The sequence below is a fragment of the Hemibagrus wyckioides genome, linkage group LG26 (genome assembly GCF_019097595.1).
Source record: "Hemibagrus wyckioides isolate EC202008001 linkage group LG26, SWU_Hwy_1.0, whole genome shotgun sequence".
In the NCBI taxonomy this organism is placed as follows: Eukaryota; Metazoa; Chordata; class Actinopteri; order Siluriformes; family Bagridae; genus Hemibagrus; species Hemibagrus wyckioides.
Window position 1 is genome coordinate 8381025 of NC_080735.1, and position 20392 is coordinate 8401416.

The following is a 20392-nucleotide window of genomic DNA, read 5'->3' on the forward strand; positions in this document are numbered from 1 at the left end:
GTTTGGGACGCGACCGAACGCGTCGCACACGCAAGGGAACCCACGTCGCCGCGTCGATGACGTCAGAGCCAGCGAGGGAGGACTCGGTTTGCCACGTCGGTTTGTGTGTGTGGGGAACAGCGGGGCTAGAACCTAACTGGTGGCTCGCGCTAACTTTGCAACTTAACGACTGCGCTGCGGAGGATAATAACTGCAACAACCCGAGCTGTCGCTCGAGCGCGTGACTTAAAGTTTCCACCTTAAAGGACATCAGGTTGTTATTATATAAAAAAAAAAAAAAGCATCACCCGAGAAACAAATGTTGGCTCTGGACTCGATGTTTTACTCCGATTGACCGATGCGTCCACTCCATCCGCTCGGAATTGATGCGTGAGTGTTTTCTCTCTCTCTCTCTCTTTATCTCCTCCTGTCTTTTCACATGCACGACAAACTGCGTGAGGAAAGTGCAGTTTTACCATGCAAACTTTAAAAAAAATAGAAAACAGCTGCTCGCTAGCTTCTGGGCTAAGCATGCTAACTAGCTAGCACACGTATCAGCTAAGTATAAACTACACGTTTTCTTTTTCTTCTTCCTGTATTTTGAACCCAAACCACAGCCACGTAGTCAAACTGTTTTTAAATATATATATAGGGGGAAAGAAGAAGCGCTCACAGTTTCGTTAGTTTGCAGTTAAGCTATTGATTTTTTAAATACGAGTTAAAGTTAGTGTATAGGAAACGCTGTAGCTACAGGTTGCATTTACCTGGAAATGGATGGCTAAGTTAACTCAACTGCACGCGCACGGGCGCACGCGCTGCGCTGCACGCCTCCGAATTGACCAGAGGATTCTAAATATACTGTAAATATACGGAGCCTCAACAACACCGTCCACACCGCACTACTGTCCAGTCTGAGATGCTAAGCTTCTATTACTCACTCTCTTTTTGCCTCCAGGTTTAAGCTACCTGCTGTGTGTGTTAGGTCTTTTGTTACGTTTTCTGTAGATGTGGTGAAATTCAGCGCGGTTAAAACTCCGTGGCATGAAGTTTCTCTTGCTCAGTTCCTCATTTTACTGTTGACTGCGCCGTTACAAACATATGGCGAGAGAATGCAGCACAAAGCACACACACTCTTATCCTATTATCTTTGAGTATATATATATATATATATATATATATATATATATATATATATATATATATATATATATATCTAAAATGTATATACATCGACCAGGCATAACATTATGACCACCTGCCTTAAGGTGTTGGTCCCCCTTTTCCTGCTAAAACAGCCCTGACCCGTCCTGCACTGTGTATTCTGACACCTTTCTATCAGAACCAGCATTAACTTCTTCAGCAATTTGATCAACAGTAGCTCGTCTGTTGGATCGGATCACACGGGCCAGCCTTCGCTCACCACGTGCATCAATGAGCCCTGACCCCCCATGACCCTGTCGCCGGTTCACCACTGTTCCTTCCTTGGACGACTTTTGATAGATACTGACCACTGCAGACCGGGAACACCCCACAAGAGCTGCAGTTTTGGAGACGCTCTGATCCAGTGGTCTAGCCATCACAATCTGACCCTTCATCAAACTGAAATCCTTACACTTGTCCATTTTTCCTGCTTCTAACATCAACTTTGAGGACAAAATGTTCACTTGCTGCCTAATATATCCCACCCACTAACAGGTGCCATGATAAGATCATCAGTCTTATTCACTTCATCTGCCAGTGCTTATAATGTTATGCCTGATCAGGGTGTGTGTGTATATATATATATATATATATATATATATATATATATATATATATATATATATATATATATATATATATAAACATTTTTTTTTTTACACATTTTTAATGAAATCAATTTCTAATCAATTCTAATCACTTTACATTTGTTGCCTTGATTCATGCGAGTGGTTGCGTCCCTGCATTATTACACCTCTCATCGCTCCCAGACCTGCCAGGTACAGACATGTGGAAATAATAACTCTATTTCATTTCCTAATATAGTCTCCGGGAATTCTTTTTCCTCGCCTCTGGCTTCCTCATTAGAGATACAGTTCAGATGTATAATTTATGTCCTGGTTGATATATTTCTGTAAAGCTGCTTTGTTGTATATCTGCTTCTAAAAGTGCTGTACAACCGATTTGAATATTATAAATTATTAAAATGGAAATATGTGACCTGGACATATATATCTCTGTATTGGAGTGAGGAACATGAGTCAAGGAGCTTTTATTGTCATTTCAATTATATATAGCTAGTGCAGTGCACAGTGAAATGAATCAACGTTCCTCCAGGTCCATGGCACTACATAAAATTCAGGGCTATATAAAACAACAGGGAACTAAGAACTAAGTAGAGTAACACGGTGCTACATTATGTGCATCTGTTTAAATGCAAGACCGACAATACAATACAATGATGATGTTCTTTCGGCTGCTCCCTGTTTGGGGACGCCACAGCAGATCATTTAGTCCGCATGTTTCTCGATTTGGCGCAGGTTTTTACGCCGGATGCCCATGCTGACGCAAGCCTCCCATTTAATCCGGGCTTGGGACTAGCACAGGGAATCGAACCCGGGTCGCAGCAATGAGAGCGTGGGATCCTGCCACTGGACCATCAGGAGGCCAATACAGTATTCTCCACAGAGCAGCACTGACCATTACACAGTTCTGTAGTAAAAGTACAAGTGAAAATGCTACGGATGTAAACCTCAAGGACAGTTAGCAGCAGATTGTAGCAGCTTGAAAAAGTCTAATGTTATGTAAATGTCTTTTTAAAGCGTCAGTAAGTTAAATGTAAAGTGCGGTATAAAAGTTCCTGAGCTGCTGTAAGTCATGGTATCAGTCCTGTAACAGTAATTATTAGTTATTTTGGGGTTGCCAGGTTCAAGTGATCCAAAATGGTGCACACATACATTCTACGTTATTTACAAGAAATTAAGCTCTTAAAATTGGCTTTACTGGACATTATTAAGCTCACTTTGTACTTTCTCCCTTCCATTCACCTCAGTATTCTGTCCACTTCATGACTGCCCCTGCCGGAGCAAACAAAAGACACATCTAAAATAAAACATTAGAATTTGATTTCTCGAGACTTGATTATTTTTCCAATAAGAGCACTTGATAGCTTTTTGTCCTTGAAGATCAGGCGATGTTTTTGCCGGTCTTCAGCTGTTCTGTTTGGCCAAGCCTGTGCCCGGCGTAGCTCCACATTCCTCCTGACAGCTGTGGATCTCAGGGCAGATGCTGTTCTAGCTCATCCTCTTCATGATTCTTCATATACCATACTCCGAAATGCTTTTCTGCTCAACACGGTTGTAAAGAGTGGTTAGTACAATAGACGTATTTCAGCAAGAACCACATCCTGGATATTCTCCTCAGACCTCTTTCAACAACAAGGTGGTTTCCAAAGAGAAGAGAGGGTTTTTTTTTTTCTCTTCCTCATCCTGCTGTTAGGTTTGCTATTAAAGTCACAGAGCTGTCTGTTTGTGTGTTGCTGTGTTCTCCAACATTGTGTCGCGTCTCTATAACTTCCCAGTTGCCACAGTGATCTCTTCAACCAGCATTAAATCACCTGGGGAAATTTGTGCCCGTGTTTGTTTAACTAAAAAATTTTCGCCTTCAATTGTAAGTAAGGTTTTTTTGGCGTCACGTCCACTCATGGCTCTGAACATCATCTGTGACGACGAGCTTCATGTTCAATGTTCCCACATTGTCTCTTCAGGACTGCCACAACAAAGCTGGAGCCATTCTTTAAAGCCCCCAGCATACAGCGCTCTCGCTCTCTGCTTATCTCAGACACCACTGACCTGAGTGTATGAATACTGACCACAAGCACAGCTTCCTAGAAGAATGATCGCTGCATATAAGGCCAGAGAGAGATACCCTTTCACCTGACTTGCATCATCAGTCACTTAAGGACTCTTTCTAAGTAAACATTTACATAGGAAGCCTATCATAAATGCTGCTGTTACAGTGCAATAGACAGCGGAGATAAACTGTTGTGCTTTTATTATATTGCTGGTTTATTTATTGCTCTTGTGATCTGTTTCTAGTAGTAGTTGTCTGTTGGCTCAGACTCAGAGCTTTATTGAGAGAACCTCACACGAGTTGTAGTGTCTGTGTCAACAAGTGCAAATGGCAAATTAAACCCGAAACCCGAGCTAAAGAAGGTGGCGTATTGTGGTGCGGTGTCTGCGGTAGAATTTGGCATGTAGTCCGTCTGTGGTCTTACACGAGTCCCAGCTTCCTACGCACCCCTTCTGAGAACTTCACTAACCACTAACTTGTCCCCTCTGTAAACAAAACCAAACAACAAAACCATTCTACACCCATGCTAGACCCTTTTCCTGTTTAACATTGCGAGGTGTTTTTTTGTGGGCAGAGCTTAGCTGGAGGCAAAAAGTTATCAAGTTTTGTGAGTTTGTTTTTAAACAATGACTGGTCAAAATCCCAATTTATCTGGCTATGTTAGGTCACTCACTGTCCAGGAACACAAATGTTATTCGAAAAAAATGAACTTTTAATGGACGGAACCAGATTGGCCGACCCGTACACGCTCACTCGGTGGATGGACGATGTGACAGGATGACCTCCGGTTGAGTGACCTGACATCTACACCTACACTATATTGCCAATAGTATTCGCTCACCTGCCTTGACTCGCATATGAACTTAAGTGACATCCCATTCCTAATCCATAGGGTTCAATATGACGTCGGTCCACCCTTTGCAGCTATAACAGCTTCAACTCTTCTGGGAAGGCTGTCCACAAGGTTTAGGAGTGTGTTTATGGGAATTTTTGACCATTCTTCCAGAAGTGCATTTGTGAGGTCACACACTGATGTTGGACGAGAAGGCCTGGCTCTCAGTCTCCGCTCTAATTCATCTCAAAGGTGTTCTATCGGGTTGAGGTCAGGACTCTGTGCAGGCCAGTCAAGTTCATCCACACCAGACTCTTTCATCCATGTCTTATGGACCTTGCTTTGTGCACTGGTGCACAGTCATGTTGGAAGAGGAAGGGGCCAGCTCCAAACTGTTCCCACAAAGTTGGGAGCATGGAATTGTCCAAAATGTCTTGGTATGCTGAAGCATTCAGAGTTCCTTTCACTGGAACTAAGGGGCCAAGCCCAGCTCCTGAAAAACAATCCCACACCATAATCCCCCCTCCACCAAACTTTACACTTGGCACAATGCAGTCAGACAAGTAGCATTCTCCTGGCAACCGCCAAACCCAGACTCATCCATCAGATTGCCAGATGGAGAAGCGCGATTCGTCACTCCAGAGAACGCGTCTCCACTGCTCTAGAGTCCAGTGGCGGCGTGCTTTACACCACTGCATCCGACGCTTTGCATTGCACTTGGTGATGTATGGCTTGGATGCAGCAGCTCGGCCATGGAAACCCATTCCATGAAGCTCTCTGCGCACTGTTCTTGAGCTAATCTGAAGGCCACATGAAGTTTGGAGGTCTGTAGCGATTGACTCTGCAGAAAGTTGGCGACCTCTTCGCACTATGCGCCTCAGCATCCACTGACCCCGCTCCGTCAGTTTACGTGGCCTACCACTTCGTGGCTGAGTTGCTGTCGTTCCCAAACACTTCCACGTTCTTATAATACAGCTGACAGTTGACTGTGGAATATTTAGGAGCGAGGAAATTTCACGACTGGATTTGTTGCACAGGTGGCATCCTATCACAGTTCCACGCTGGAATTCACTGAGCTCCTGAGAGCGACCCATTCTTTCACAAATGTTTGTAAAAACAGTCTGCATGCCTAGGTGCTTGATTTTATACACCTGTGGCCATGGAAGTGATTGGAACACCTGATTCTGATTATTTGGATGGGTGAGCGAATACTTTTGGCAATATAGTGTATCTGATAGAAAAACCAAGCGCTTCTGGCAACTGTAGAAAGGGAGATGAGACAAACGGTTTCCTTTGTTTAGTCTCCGGTCATTAGCTACCTGTTAGCTAACTTGCACGCTAAAAAGTTAGCCTTACATGAGAAATCATTTAACTTTTTCCCTGATTTCTGATGAGGTGGGGATGCATAAGAAATATTTAGACACGTAACCAAGCCATAAAACATACCAACGACTAACAACAGTCTCTTTAACCTTATCATTTTGATCATAGATTCTGTCCAGTCCGCTCATTTTATTGCCTTTAACCCCAGCTGTCGTTGTTTGTTTTGTCTGGCAAAGGCAGCAGGTATGCGATAAAACTTAAAATTGAAGCCTGTACTCTGTCGATTATGGTACCCAACAACACAAGATGATATTTGTGTTCCTTATGTAGCCGACTCTGTACTGGTTTGTATTAGCTGCCTTCATTTTTGCCTCTACCTAGCGCTGTGATGGAGCACACAAAGGGTCTATACCTCTACTCTGTGCAGTTTAGTCCTTTAATACTCAATAAAAAAATCTTCTAGTGCTATTTGTTTTTATGCTCTCCTTGATAAATCGCTTTGCTTGGATCTTTTCATTTGTTTGTCGATTTGGTTATAAAAGCATCTGATATCTGAATAAATGAAAATGCCATTTTGATTGTTTTAATACTTGAGGTTTGTCTCGCTCTTCAGGGCCGGCTGCGGTCAGCTGAGGCAGGTGTCAGTAAACATGAGTCATTTACTGAGAAACAACACTCTAGGAACTGGTGGCTACTGTGGAAGTGGATATTTATAATGATTCTTCAGCTCTGTATTCCTTTTCGGGGCTCATCGATGATTCCGAGGAACACGACTGTTTTCTTGTGTCATCAATTCTTCAGTGTCTTACATTCATTTCCGTCTGTTTTTGTAGTTTGGAGCATGCGTCTATTATTCTTATGCGTATGAATATGTTTGAGAGTGTAAGTGCGTTTTCCTGCTAAATGTTATACTTTTTAAGAACACCACCACCCCCCACACTGTTTTTCACATTATTCCATCAGTGCTTTTCCTGATACTATGCCAGACTCGTTGGTGAATGTCGTTGCTGATTTTAAATACCTTATCATTGTCTGGTACACTATATTGCCAAAGGTTGTTGGACATCTGCCTTTACATGCACTTGAATGTAATATGGAGTTGGTCCGCCCTTTGCAGCTATAACAGCTTCAACTATTTTGACAAAGCTTTCCACAAGGTTTATGGGAATTTTTGACCATTCCACTAGAAGTGCAATTGTGAGGTCAGGCACTGATGTTGGACGAGAAGGCCTGGCTCTCAGTCTCCACTCTAATTCATCCTAAAGGTGTTCTATCAGGTTGAGGTCAGGACTCTGTGAAGTTCCTCCACATCCTCCACAACTCCCTCATCCATGTCTTTAGGGACCTTGCTTTGTGCACTGGTGTGCAGTCATGTTGGAACAGGAAGCGGTCATCCCCAAACTGTTCACACAACGTTGGGAACATGATAATGTCTTGGTATGCTGAAGCATTAAGAGTTCCTTTCACTGGAACTAAGAGGCCAAGCCCAACCCCTGAAAAACGACACCTGAATTCAGTTGTTTGGTGGGGTGTCAGAAAACTTTTGGCAATATAGTGTATCCGAGTTTAATTTAGATTTGTACTCAACATCCAGTATTTGTTCTTTTTCCCCCACAGTGGCCGGGCTGCACTGGGGGAGGAGGCCGTAAACACATTGGAGCTGGGAGCTGCTGGGATTGCGCTGGTGGTGGTGCTGGTGGTTGGCACCGTCCGAGCCGGACATGCCCGGGGGCCGCAGGGGTCCGAGTAGACAGCAGCTGAGCCGATCGGCGTTGCCCTCCCTGCAGACTCTGGTGGGGGGCGGCCTCAGCAACGGCACGGGCCACAGGAGCAGGTACGGCTTCCGGTGTCTCTGCCAAAACACCTACTTCAGCACATGATGCTTAATTATTTCCACAAATCATGGATCTGACAGGTCAGGTGCAGTTTTCCTGGTTATTTTTCATTGTTGAGCAGAATAATTCAGTGAGTTATTATTTTTATTAAATAATAGTGAATATTATAAAAATTCTTTTGTTTTTGCTATGCACTGAAGACATTTTCTGATATTTACAGCTAGGTACACGTTGTTAAACAACTTCGAACATGGCACCATGTGGGTTGTTTAAACCCAATCATTATTCAAATGATCAGAAATATGGAAAAACATGACTGACAGGTGCTCTTATTTCTCCTGTTATTTAAATAGTTAGTAGCTCTGAATGTCTACTCTTGGTTTGAGCTCTGAGATTTGCTTCTGACGACTGAACCCGTTGTTGAAGATAAACCAACATGAAGATCAGAGAGCTGTCTCTGAGAGAAAGGCAGACCATTTTGAAGCTGAGAAAAGAGGGGAAAAAAATCCATCAGAGCCACTGTACAAGCATTAACACAGCCAATGCCAAAATCCTGAAGAAAACAAAGAAACCAAATTACCAGTGTACTGAGATGCAGACACTGAACAAGTTGGCTAAGGAAAACAGCAGCAGCTGAGCTGTGAAGAAGAACACTACAGCTAGTTTCATCACTAACAACCTCCACAGAGAGGACAGTACACCGTTTGAAGAAGACCTATAGACACCACACCACAAGATGCAAACCGTTTATCATCAATAAGATTCGAGAGACAAGATCGGAGATACAGAAATGAACCGCAAATGTTGTGGAATTTCTTCCGAAAGAAGGTGTGGAGAAAGAATCTGATCCAACATGGTGGTGGATCCAAATCAGGGTTTGGGTCTGCTTCAAGAATAGACTCAATAGTCAACAGTTTGGTTACATTTGGACAATTACATTCGGACTTTTACATACTTTTGCTCACCTAAAAACTAGCTGGACTGCCACCAAGTTTAACACCTCTAGCTGTAAATATCAGGAAATCCTGATAATATTTTTAACCCAGTGTATAGAAAATCATACAGGCAGACTAGAAAACAATAGAATTGACCAATAGAACGAATAGAATACTTTGAGAGGGAGTGTGATATATTATTACCATAATTCAGTCCATGCTAGTTTTTAAATGAAATAAAAAATAATTGATCTATTATTATGTGGCAACACGCTTATCTGACTTATTAATGTACCACTGGTCTTATTGTACTGTGCACGTCTCACTGACTTCCAGCACACACTTTCACAATCTAACTGCTCCGATTCCTTACACAGCTACTTGGGGTTTTGCTTCTGCTCCAGTTTATTATTATCATTATTATTTTTCATTTTTACTTCCTTGTTTTCATCCCGGAGAAGCCCATTTGGTCAGTGGAGTTTATTCAGCTCTTCCCTTTAGACAGATTAGAGACAAATGAAGATTCAGTAAGTGACGCGAGAGCTAATGAAAGAGCATCAAAGCTGATTGCCAACAGTCGGAGTGTGAGGATTGATTTATCAGCAGTCTGGACATTGATCCTCTCACGTTTAGACACAGGCTATAGACAAAATCTATCAGGTATTTTTTAATGACTGCTTAGAAACCATGTTTTATCCTAAATCTTCATGTCTTATGTTCTGTTTGGTTGCTCCTCAGAAGTATTAGAGTCATAATAAGTAGGAATAGGTAATGAATACGGCTTTTCACGCCGTGATTAACCCTCAGGTTTAACACGGGGTAAGGAACATTTCACACTTGCCATTTGGATAGTTTGCGGTGTTGACCCTGCATAGTCAAACGAGTGTGAAACGACGCCGTGTTAGAATGTTACGACTATAAAACAGACACGCAATCAGAAATGCCTCATGAAAACCAGGGCGAAGAAAAACGATAGCATCAGGCAGCAGGACGCTGAACAACACAGCACTGTGCATCGTTGTGAAGGAGAAATACCAAACAGTGTGAGCTGGATATCAGCTTGAGACTAAAAGCTGTGAATGATAACTAACTGCTCGGACACAGAATGGCAGACCCGTCCTTGTTTCCTCACTGATGTGACGAGCCGTTATTCAAAACGGTCCTATCACGGTTGTTGACACAGCAAATAAGAAGGTTAAGCCGTGGTTTAGGAATATACAGATTGTGAATCGATAGGATTAATTAGTAATCCTGGGTAAAGTGTGAAACATCCAACAAGATAACCCAGGATCCCGTTTCCCCGGAGTTTATAATCACTCGGGGTTACTTATTTCAAGTGTGAAAAGCTCTAATATCATTGTTCTGTCTTGTATTTTGGATTAAATACGGATGTGGACTAAAAAAGTATATTTGTTGCTATGGTGAAGCTTTCTGTGAGGATTTGGTGAGTTGGAGGTAACTTTGTTTTCAGGCACTGGGATGTCTGCAGGACTTTTATCAGTAATAAGCTGCATTTTTTTTTTCCCGTCTTATTAAATTCAAGACCGAACTAAAGAGGCTGCAGAGGAAGGACTGTTTTATGGCAGGAAGTAATCAAAACATGTTGGGAAATAATCAGTGTGACTTCAGCGACTGTAAGCAGCACTCTTGTTATGGTGCTGGATGTATAGCAGTAATGTGCGACTCTTTCATTTCAGGAGCAGTAACTCATCGGGTCTGTCGGCTCCCCCTCTCACCACCCTGATTACGCCCGAGCCGGTGCGCCACTGCCGTATCCCTGAGCTTCCTCTGGACAGCAGCTTGCTCTTCGAATTCCTGCTCTTCCTCTACCTGCTGGTGGCACTCTTTGTGCAGTATATTAACATCTACAGGACGGTGTGGTGGTATCCTCACATCCACCCTGCTGCCTCTACCTCGCTGGTGCGTATTACTACTGCAAGTACAAATATACTATATTGACAAAAGTTTTGGGACACCATTGAATTCAGGGGTTGGGCTCAGCCCCATAGTTCCAGTGAAAGGAACTCTTAGTTCTTCAGCATACCAAGACAGACAATTTCATGCTCCCAACTTTGTGGGAACAGTTTGGGGATGACCTCTTCCTGTTCCAACATGACTGTACACCAGTGCACAAATCAAGGTCCATAAAGACATGGATGAGTGTTTGGTGTGGAGGAACTTGACTGACCTCAACCTGATAGAACACCTTTGGGATTAATTAGAGCGGGGACTGTGCCTTCTCATCCAGCATCAGTGCCTGACTTCACAAATGTGATTCTAGAGGAGTGGTCAAAAAATTCCCATAAACACACTCCTAAACCTGGTGTCTAGAAGAGTTGGAATGAAGAGCTCAGAGTCTCCACTCTAATTCATTCCAAAGGTGTTCTGTTGGGTTGAGGTCAGGACTCAAGTCAAGTTCCTCCACACCAAACTCACTAAATGTAAATGCAAAGGAAAAAAAAAAAAAAAGATGCCTCAAAGATTGAAGTTAATGAATGGAGTTGTGTTGAATTTGTAGTGGAAATGAACAGTTAATACCAGGTGGTCTTTTCTGTTTCAATAGCGTTAATGGTTTCAAAGCCGATTCATCTGCTGTCATGAGCAGAATCCAGTTCTCTTATCCATCTATTTGTGTGGGAGCGCAAGGACAAAATGTAAGCACAAGAATAATGCAAGCATGAGAAAAATAAAAACACACGAGGTGATCCCTGGGGGCGTACAGAATGAAAAAAAAAAGATGAACACATTTCTTCGCTCTGTAGCTCCAGTTCTCTTTGCAGAACAGAGGATCCTCGCAGTGCACGCCTCTCCAACCAATCCTTCCTTCACATTTTTCCTCTTATTTTTTTGTTTCTATTATAAATAGTGCAAATAGACATGACTGGGAAAGTTCCTTTTCATTTTTGTATGGGTTTGAGTTCAGGTGTGTGTTGCATGGGGACTTATTACTGCATCCAAAAAAAAAAAAAAACACAACATATCGCAAGGGAAAAAGTTGTATAAAATATGATCAGGACTGCATTTCTGAGATTTTGAAAGTCAAGTATTGTACACAATGTCAAAAAGCTACTTGCGGCAGCTGATTTATATCGCTGAAGTAACAGTGGTGTGTAAATAAAACAAGCATAGAGGAGACAAAACTCCTCAAACACTCCCAACAGGCATCAGAACATGATACTGAAAAAACACTTCTGTACTTCTGTTGTTTGGACACTGAGCAAAAAACTTGATAAAGTATGCCACAGATCAGTCATGAATGCATGCAGTTATTTTTTTAATAGACAATCAGTTTTAGAGAAAATGTTATGTATCCTTCCAAGATATGAAATTGTTTATTTTGTCCACGTCGCCCAGCTGTGTTGAGGTTTTCAACTATTTTTGCGTGATGGAAAAGAGAGCTAAAGTTTGGAGTCACTTCTCTGGATTCCTAAAGAAAAGCACATGTTTTTCAGACCTCAAGATCATTGAAAATATAGTCTAGACATTGTTCATGCTGATTTTAGCTGGAAACTGTAGATTTTTCCTGGAATTTCCTCTCTTAGGTGTGAAGAGTCTCTTTCATCAGACGTTGCTCCTATGCTCCAGCGGCACATTGTGATGGCTGATCCAGGTTTAGCATGTTAAAAGGCTAACTGATCATCAGAAAGCCCTTTTACATTCATCTCCGCACAGCTGAAAAGCTTTTTGATAATGGTTTTGATTATAGATAAATGGCCAGGAACAAAACGACTCATGGATCTATTCATGCTCTGAGCAATTAAGACTATTCCAAAAATACTAAAGTGTGGCCCGAAAGCTGAAGATTTCATACAGCGTTGTGTATTACTCCATACACACAAACTGGCTCTAACCAGGAGAGAAAGAAAAGAAAGGGAAGCCGTGATGCACATCTGAGCAAGAGGACAAGTGCATCCGAGTCTCTAGTGTGAGAAACGTTCGTCTCGCAGGTCTTCATCCTTATTGAATAGTATCCACAAAACTCCAGTCTCTGAGTCTCAAGAGGTGACTCCAGGATGCTGGAGCTGCAAAGGAAAAGCCTTATCTGAGACTAGCCAATAAAAGGAATAGATTAAAATGGGCCAAAGAACACAGACTTTGGACAGAGGAAGACTGGAAAAAGTGTTATGGGCAGATGAATCGAAGTGTGAGGTGTGTAGAACAGAACATTCGTGAGATGCAGAAAAAATGAAACCATTCTGGATGCCATCTGTCATGCCTGCTTGAGGAGAGGTGATGTTCTGGGGTGTTTTAGTGGTGCGAGATTTCTACATGATAAAATGGGCCTCAAATGGCTGGCCGGTTTCCTCCTACAACCGGACAATGACCCAGGAACTATTTAAAGAAGAAGCAGTCAGTCTTGTATCTGTGATGGACTGACCTGCACAGTCACCAGGTCTGAGCCCCCCTGAGCTGTTGTGAGAGCAGCGTGATCGTATGGTTCATAATAAAGTGTCCATTAAGCTTGTGCCTCAGGAAGCATGGGGTGAAAATTCCTATGGATTACCTTGACAGATCGACAGCCAAAAGTCTGCAAGGCTGGAATTTCTGACTTGTATAACCATTTCAATGTTTTTTGCTCATCTGTTGAGTTTTCATTCAGAACATGACTTCTTCTTTTTTTTTTTGGTGATTCCTGGTAGTCTATGTCGAATTTCGAATCTGTTTTAAGCAGTGTATTGGACACTAATTTGTTACATGTGGTCTTTTTCTCTTCATAGAACTTTTACCTGATTGACTACCACCTGGCAATCTTCATCACCGTGATGCTGGCCAGGAGACTAGTGTGGACCATCGTCTCAGAGGTACTGCCTTTACAGCCTGATGCAGCCTCTATGTTTCTGCCTCTAACGTGTCAAAATTCACGAGTAGGAAAATCTTTGACCGTCTTGGTGCTTTACTCTGAAGGTGTGAACCCCTGGAGGGATTTTCCATACCAACTACAAACATCCTGCATGTATTAGGGGATACGAATACATCTTTCAGAACAGATAATGTGTGCTAAATGAAAGAGAATACAGATATAAATAATGGACGGGTTTATGTCGGTGCATCCAGATCCAGAGTTTCCAGAGTTCAGCAAAATTCCCACCACAGCTACATTTGAGAAAACGCTATAAGACTTGAAACTAGCCCAAAGCATTATAAGAAAAGGAAGAACCTTTCATCTTGTCGGAAACATTGATTGATTTTGAAGCATCGTAACTCATGGGTATTATATCAAAACCTGGCAACATTTGTGGTGTTCATGAATTTTCTCCAGTGTTAGAAGTAGATTTTCTTGGAAAACTCATACAGGCATCATAATGATTAGGTAAAATATCTGCGAAAATATTACTAGCTGTTAGTTTTACCCAGCACACAGCATGCTAGGTGTTTTATTGTTTCTTGGAGCATTTGTTTGAGTGTCTCTGTTGATCTGTTCACCTAATGGTGATCATCTGCACTGATCTGATCATAGCCTTGTGTTTAATAATTGTTCTTTGTGCCAGGCCTCCCAGGCGAGCCCCTCTTCATTCGTGCAGTATGTGCTGCTGATCGTGGCCCGACTCAGTCTCCTCACTCTGTGTGGCTGGATCCTCTGCTGGACCCTCGTCAACCTCTTCAAGACATACTCGGTGCTTAACCTGCTCTTCTTGGGCTACCCGTAAGCACAAGCACATTTTCATTTTTGCTCCATTGTGTTAAACACTCAGGCTTTCCGTGACCGTACAAAGCACGTTATACGAGTTGAGTGCTGTTCAGCTTCTGATGGTGTAAGTGCTTGTAGTTGTAACTTTCGAACGCTGATCATTTCACACTCTCGTGGCACAGCAGTGCGGAGTTAAAGCCGTGCTAAAGCTGCTTCTGAATTGCAAGTGTGAAAGATTACTGTACCCAGGGTTAACAGTGGTGATGACCCACTTGGTGCTTGAATCATGTCAGGTCCTCATATCTGTTAGCTCATCTCTCATGTGTACTCTGATGTTATATTGCAGTGCTTCTATGCCGATTTTCTTTGTTTTGTTTTTTTTTGTTTTTTTTAAAGAAAATTATCAAGAAGAGCTCCTCTCAATAGAGGAGGTACAATAACTTCACACGTCATCGCCTTTCATTTCACTGAAGCATAAAATTCTTCCCGTAGACCTGTACTGCCAGATATGTGGGCAGAAAAATGTTGCTGTATGATGCTTTCATTTTGTGTTTAAATGCAAATGACATTCCTTCTTTAGGATTTTTCACTGAATGTAGATGAGCTAATCAGAGAGAGAGAGATCCGTATCATCAGCGATGTAGAAGATCTTGCTGTTAAATCTGTTTATGCTGTCTTGTGGCGCGTGAGGCGAGAACACCACACAGTGTTGGGAAAACTGTTAATAGCAGCTTATCATATACGTGTTCATTTCCTTTAGTCTGGCGAAGCACTTAACTAGCTCACTGTAGCTTATTATATTAACTTGTCTTCCATGTGGGACATGGCACTGGGCAACACATTGGACCTTCCACTTATACGCTGCCACAGTTGTTCCATAATACAGAGTCTGTCCTGTGTCCAAAAAATTCAGTATGGGCCTCAAGGCTAGTGTTACTGGACTATTGGTTTTTTCTTCGTATTTGTCACAGACCCTCAAGTCAGTCACTGACCGGGCCGACTGTAGACTATGGGGCAACACACAAGATGATGGGGAGGCAAAGTACAAACTATTACAAAATGTTATCAGATTTGCACAGTGTGTGAGGGACGTGTAAAACTGCAGTCTCAGCAGAATACTGTGCACAAATGAGCTTTAAATACACAGGACAGTTTGGTAAACACACAGAAATGACGCAGCTTCAGCTCTAGTCAAGCTGACTGCAGATTGTGACGACAAAGCACTAAAATCACATGTATATCGATCAGGCATAACATTATGAGCACTGACAGGTGACGTGAATAACGCTGATGATCTCCTCATCATGGCACTTGTTAGTGGGTGGGATATATTAGACAGCAAGTGAACATTTTGTCCTCAAAGTTGATGTTAGAAGCAGGAAAAATGGGCAAGCGTAAGGATTTGAGTGAGTTTGACAAGGGCCAAATTGTGATGGATAGACGACTGGATCAGAGCATCTGCAAAACCGCAGCTCTTGTGGGGTGTTCCCAGATAGCACAGCACATCTTCAGGGCTCTAGTGGAGTCCATACCTCAAGGGGTCAGGGCTGCTTTGACAGCAAAAGGGGAATCGACACACTATTAGGCAGGTGGTCATAATGTTATGCCTGATCGGTGTATATCCGCAATATTATTGTGAGGTCCTACAATCTGCATGAACATGTGGTGACTGCAGTACCTTCTTCAGCATTTTTTGGTGTAACTTGGGCAGTTCTGAGCTCAGCTAAGACTTGCATAAGCGTTATCCTCACCAGTCACAGTGCTGTTCATAAGATTGATGTATAGGGTGTGTCTTAATCTGATTCCTAGCTCACTAATTAGGGCACTGACCAGGGACTTTTTAAAGGCTGTTTTAATCGCAAAATTCATTCATTCATTCATTCCAGATCTGTTTTAGTGACATGGCAGTCAATCCTGTCTGCTGTAGGGTTGTCATAATGCCAATATTTTGACTTTGATACCAGTACAAGGTGTCTCATTTGTTAATTTTAAAATAAAACTTAACAAAGGAACAATGGGGGAAATGCATGCCAGCGCGCGCACACACACACACACACACACACACACACACACACACACACGATGAGTCGAAATCACAATTGTTTTCTTTTTTTGAGTTTTTATTAGTTTTGAATGACATTTTGAATGAAAATAAATCAAAAATGGTTTCATGTTCTTGTTGATGCGTCCATGCTGCTATTTTTAGTAATAAAAGACCAGGCTCCAATATCCTTCTATGGGAAGAGAGACAAATACCAGAACACCAAGCAACACAGATTTAGTTTCATCTTCATCTAGCTGCATCAGGATTTTGGAGGAAATGTTCAGTTGTCTGAGCATTAAGATATCCCTGAACACATGTACACAAATACTAGTTATAGCAGTTATAGTTGGAGCCAAATACTGAATGACCCCCAACCTCAGTGCTGTTCAGCTTAAAGTGGATGCAGGGAGTACCGATATTTGATTATCTATGAATATCCATAGTCGAGCTCATGATGTGTAACAGCCACGTAGTTTGTTTTGTAAGTTCCTGGGTTTAGAGCACATTTTGTTCACATTATTTCATAAGTAAAATGTCTAACCTACACTAATCAGGCATAACATTATGACCACCTGCCTAATATTGTGTTGGTCCCCATTTTGCTGCCAAAACAGCCCTGACCCATCCTGCACTGTGTATTCTGACACCTTTCTATCAGAACTTGTTCAGCGATTTGAGCAACAGTAGCTCGTCTGTTGGATCAGATCACGCGGGCCAGCCTTTGCTCCTCACGTGCATCAGTGAGCTTCGGCCGCCCATGACCCTGTCGCCGGTTCACCACTGTTCCTTCCTTGGACCACTTTTGATAGATACTGACCACTGCAGACCGGGAACACCCCACAAGAGCTGCAGTTTTGGAGACGCTCTGATCCAATCAGTTACACACTTCACCTGTCAGTGGTCATAATGTTATGCCTGATCAGTGTAAATGCATCATCAAATGTTTTGAACACTAGAATATCAGACTCTTTATGTACTAATGAAAGTGAACTGAACTTTGAGCTTTTTGATGTGCACCTCTAGCATCTTCATTACAGTATTTAGACCACAACTTTTAACATTGTGTTGCAGGATAATTTTGACGTTCACATCAAAACAGTTGTGTGTATACTGTTATGTATATTAATACACATGAAAAAATGTATAAATGTGTCCTCAGGTTCGGTGTGTATGTGCCTCTGTGCTGCTTCCACCAAGAGGGCCGAACTCAGCAAGCTCCGACAGACTGCTCGTTTTCAGAGCAGGACGGCACGGACAGCTCTCTGCCGCGACCCAAGGACTTCTTAGCGCTTGTGCGCGAGAACCTGCGAGAGCAGTTCTTCAGTCCTGCTCACGTTCCCACTCACACGTGCCCGCCCTCTCCCGAGCTCATACGCAGCGAGGTGGAGGAGCTCAAGAGTGACTTTAATCGTCGCATCAAAGAGGTGCTCTTCAATTCGCTGTTTAGTGCCTACTACGTGGCCTTCTTACCGCTCTGTTTCGTCCAGGTGAGTGCGATACACAGCACGACACTTCAGATAGACTAGAGTCAGCTTCAGGTACTGAACTGTGAATTTTAAATGCTGTGTGTCCGTCCACAGAAAACACAGTATTATGACATGCGCTGGTCATGTGAGCACCTGATCATGGTGTGGATCAATGCATTCGTAATGCTGATGAGTCAGTTGCTTCCTCCCAGTTACTGCGACCTGCTGCACCGCTCGGCCGCACATCTGGGCCGCTGGCAGCGACTCGAGCACGGCTCCTACAGCAACGCACCACAACACACGTGAGTGTGAATAACTGTAACAATGCTTTGTATTTATAGTCTGCCTATGAAGCCAAAGAGACTGGACCAGTAAAACAATCCTGATGATCATTTAGCAAAGATGGAGTCTGATGGGCTTTAAGCTATTCACACAGACAGTCATTTTATTGCTGTATGTCGCCAGTCGTTGAACTATGAAATCACCAGTAGGCACTTCTACTACTGGTTGCCATGGTAATAACGTTAACATTGCCCTTGATGTTCATCAGTTTTCTTGTCGCTAAATTGAAACAAGCTGGAGGGAGATTTTGGTCGTCTTCTTCTTTTGGTTTTTCCCTTCAGGGGTGACCACAGCGAATCATCTCTCTCCACCTATCCCTATCTTCTGCATCCTCAACACTTACACCCACTTGCTTCATATCCTCATTTATTACATCCATATACCTCCTCTTTGGCCTTCCTCTTTGCCTCCTGCCTGGCAGCTCCATGTCCAACATTCTCCTACCGATATCCTCACTCTCCCTCCTCTGAACATGTCCAAACCATCTTAATCTGGCCTCCCTAACTATGTCCCCCAAACGTTCAACATGAGCTGTCCCTCTGATGCACTCGTTCCTAATCCTGTCCAACCGTGTCGCTCCCAAAGAGAACCTCAACATCTTCAGCTCTGCTACCTCCAGCTCTGACTCCTGTCTCTGTCTCAGTGACACTGTCTCTAAACCATACACTATGGCTGGTCTCACCACTGTCCTGTACACCTTCCCCTTGATTCTCGCTGATATTTTTCTACCACAGATTTTGGTGTTTGTGTATAAAATTCCAGCTGTGTTTATCTGCATCATATCATATATACGAGAAGCAGTGTGTGATCTTTGCCACGGATTACGTGCGCTCTACAGTTTTCACTCCTTTTGGTAGTCGCTGGATCGTGTCTCTCCATATTTCTATATCGCTGCGCTTTTCTCAACTTTCTTGTATTTCTGGAAACGTCTCCATCTTGCCAGACATGTTGCCAGAAGTCGCCGGCTCTCATTGTGTGTGAAGAAAGTCTCTGTAATGTTATACCACAGTTCCAGTACTTCTAATTATTTACTCAGCATCTCTAACATTTACTGTGTTTGTGAAAGTGAAGTTTCAGAGGATAATGTCACACCTATTCATTTATAAAAACATTAATTTGTTTGCATAGACAATGTTTATTTAAAGCAACTATTTTATTTAGTAATACTTTATCAGTCACACATTCTGCAGGAAAACTCATGAATATTGTTTTTCATTTATCAGGTGGTCAGAGAACACGATCTGGCCTCAGGGTGTTCTCGTGCGGCACAGTCGCTGTCTGTACAAGGCCGTGGGGCCGTATAACGTGGCCTTGCCCTCTGACGTCTCGCACGCCAGATTTTACGTGAGTAGCCTTCACTTTTTTCCTGTCAAGCTTGTGTAATATCTTTACTTCACCTTTTTAAATCGATGATACAATTAGTGACTAAATTGTGCCAGGTTTATTGCGAGGTTTTTTTTCCTTTTACTCAGCAGAGCTATTAGATTTTGGTAGTTCAGCTCCCGAGGTGCTCGAGATGATGAACTTGGACATAAGATGTATTTTATCAGTGGACTCATGGTTCATTATCTTTTTTTCTTTTATATCAGAATGTAAATTAAAATCACTTGGAGTTTTACTGTAAACAAATAAGAAACTTCTGTAGCTCTCTTGACTTTGTGTTACTCAATCTTAAATAACATGCTAAAATGCTTCTGTCTGTCTGTCACTCTATCTATCTATCTATCTATCTATCTGTGTCTGTCTGTCTCTATCTATCTGTGTCTGTCTGTCTGTCTCTATCTATCTATCTATCTATCTATCTATCTATCTATCTATCTATCTATCTATCTATCTATCTATCTCTCTGTCTGTCTCTCTCTCTCTCTGTCTGTGTCTCTGTCCATCACTCTCTCTATCTGTCTGTCTGTCTCTATCTATCTATCTATCTATCTCTGTCTGTCACTATATATCCAACTATCTATCTATCTATCTATCTATCTATCTATCTATCTATCTATCTATCTATCTATCTATCTATCTATCTATCTATCTATCTATCTCTCTGTCTGTGTCTCTGTCCATCACTCTATCTGTCTGTCACTCTCTCTCTGTCTGTATCTATCTGTCTCTGTCTGTCTGTCTGTCTATCTATCTATCTATCTATCTATCTATCTATCTATCTATCTATCTATCT

At 42.4% G+C, this 20392-nt stretch overlaps 1 protein-coding gene across 1 annotated transcript in view; it reads left to right on the forward strand.

The window, feature by feature from the left end:
• The first annotated feature begins 65 nt into the window (after positions 1-65).
• The window catches only part of tmem39a (transmembrane protein 39A), a 24583-nt gene continuing 4256 nt past the window's right edge, over positions 66-20392 (forward strand). The window contains exons 1-8 of the mRNA XM_058379907.1: positions 66-369; positions 7583-7799; positions 10433-10655; positions 13454-13537; positions 14225-14379; positions 17568-17895; positions 17989-18176; positions 19440-19560. Coding sequence (XP_058235890.1) covers positions 7687-7799; positions 10433-10655; positions 13454-13537; positions 14225-14379; positions 17568-17895; positions 17989-18176; positions 19440-19560 — 1212 coding nt within the window. The 5' untranslated portion in view covers positions 66-369; positions 7583-7686. The remainder of the gene's footprint in view (positions 370-7582; positions 7800-10432; positions 10656-13453; positions 13538-14224; positions 14380-17567; positions 17896-17988; positions 18177-19439; positions 19561-20392) is intronic.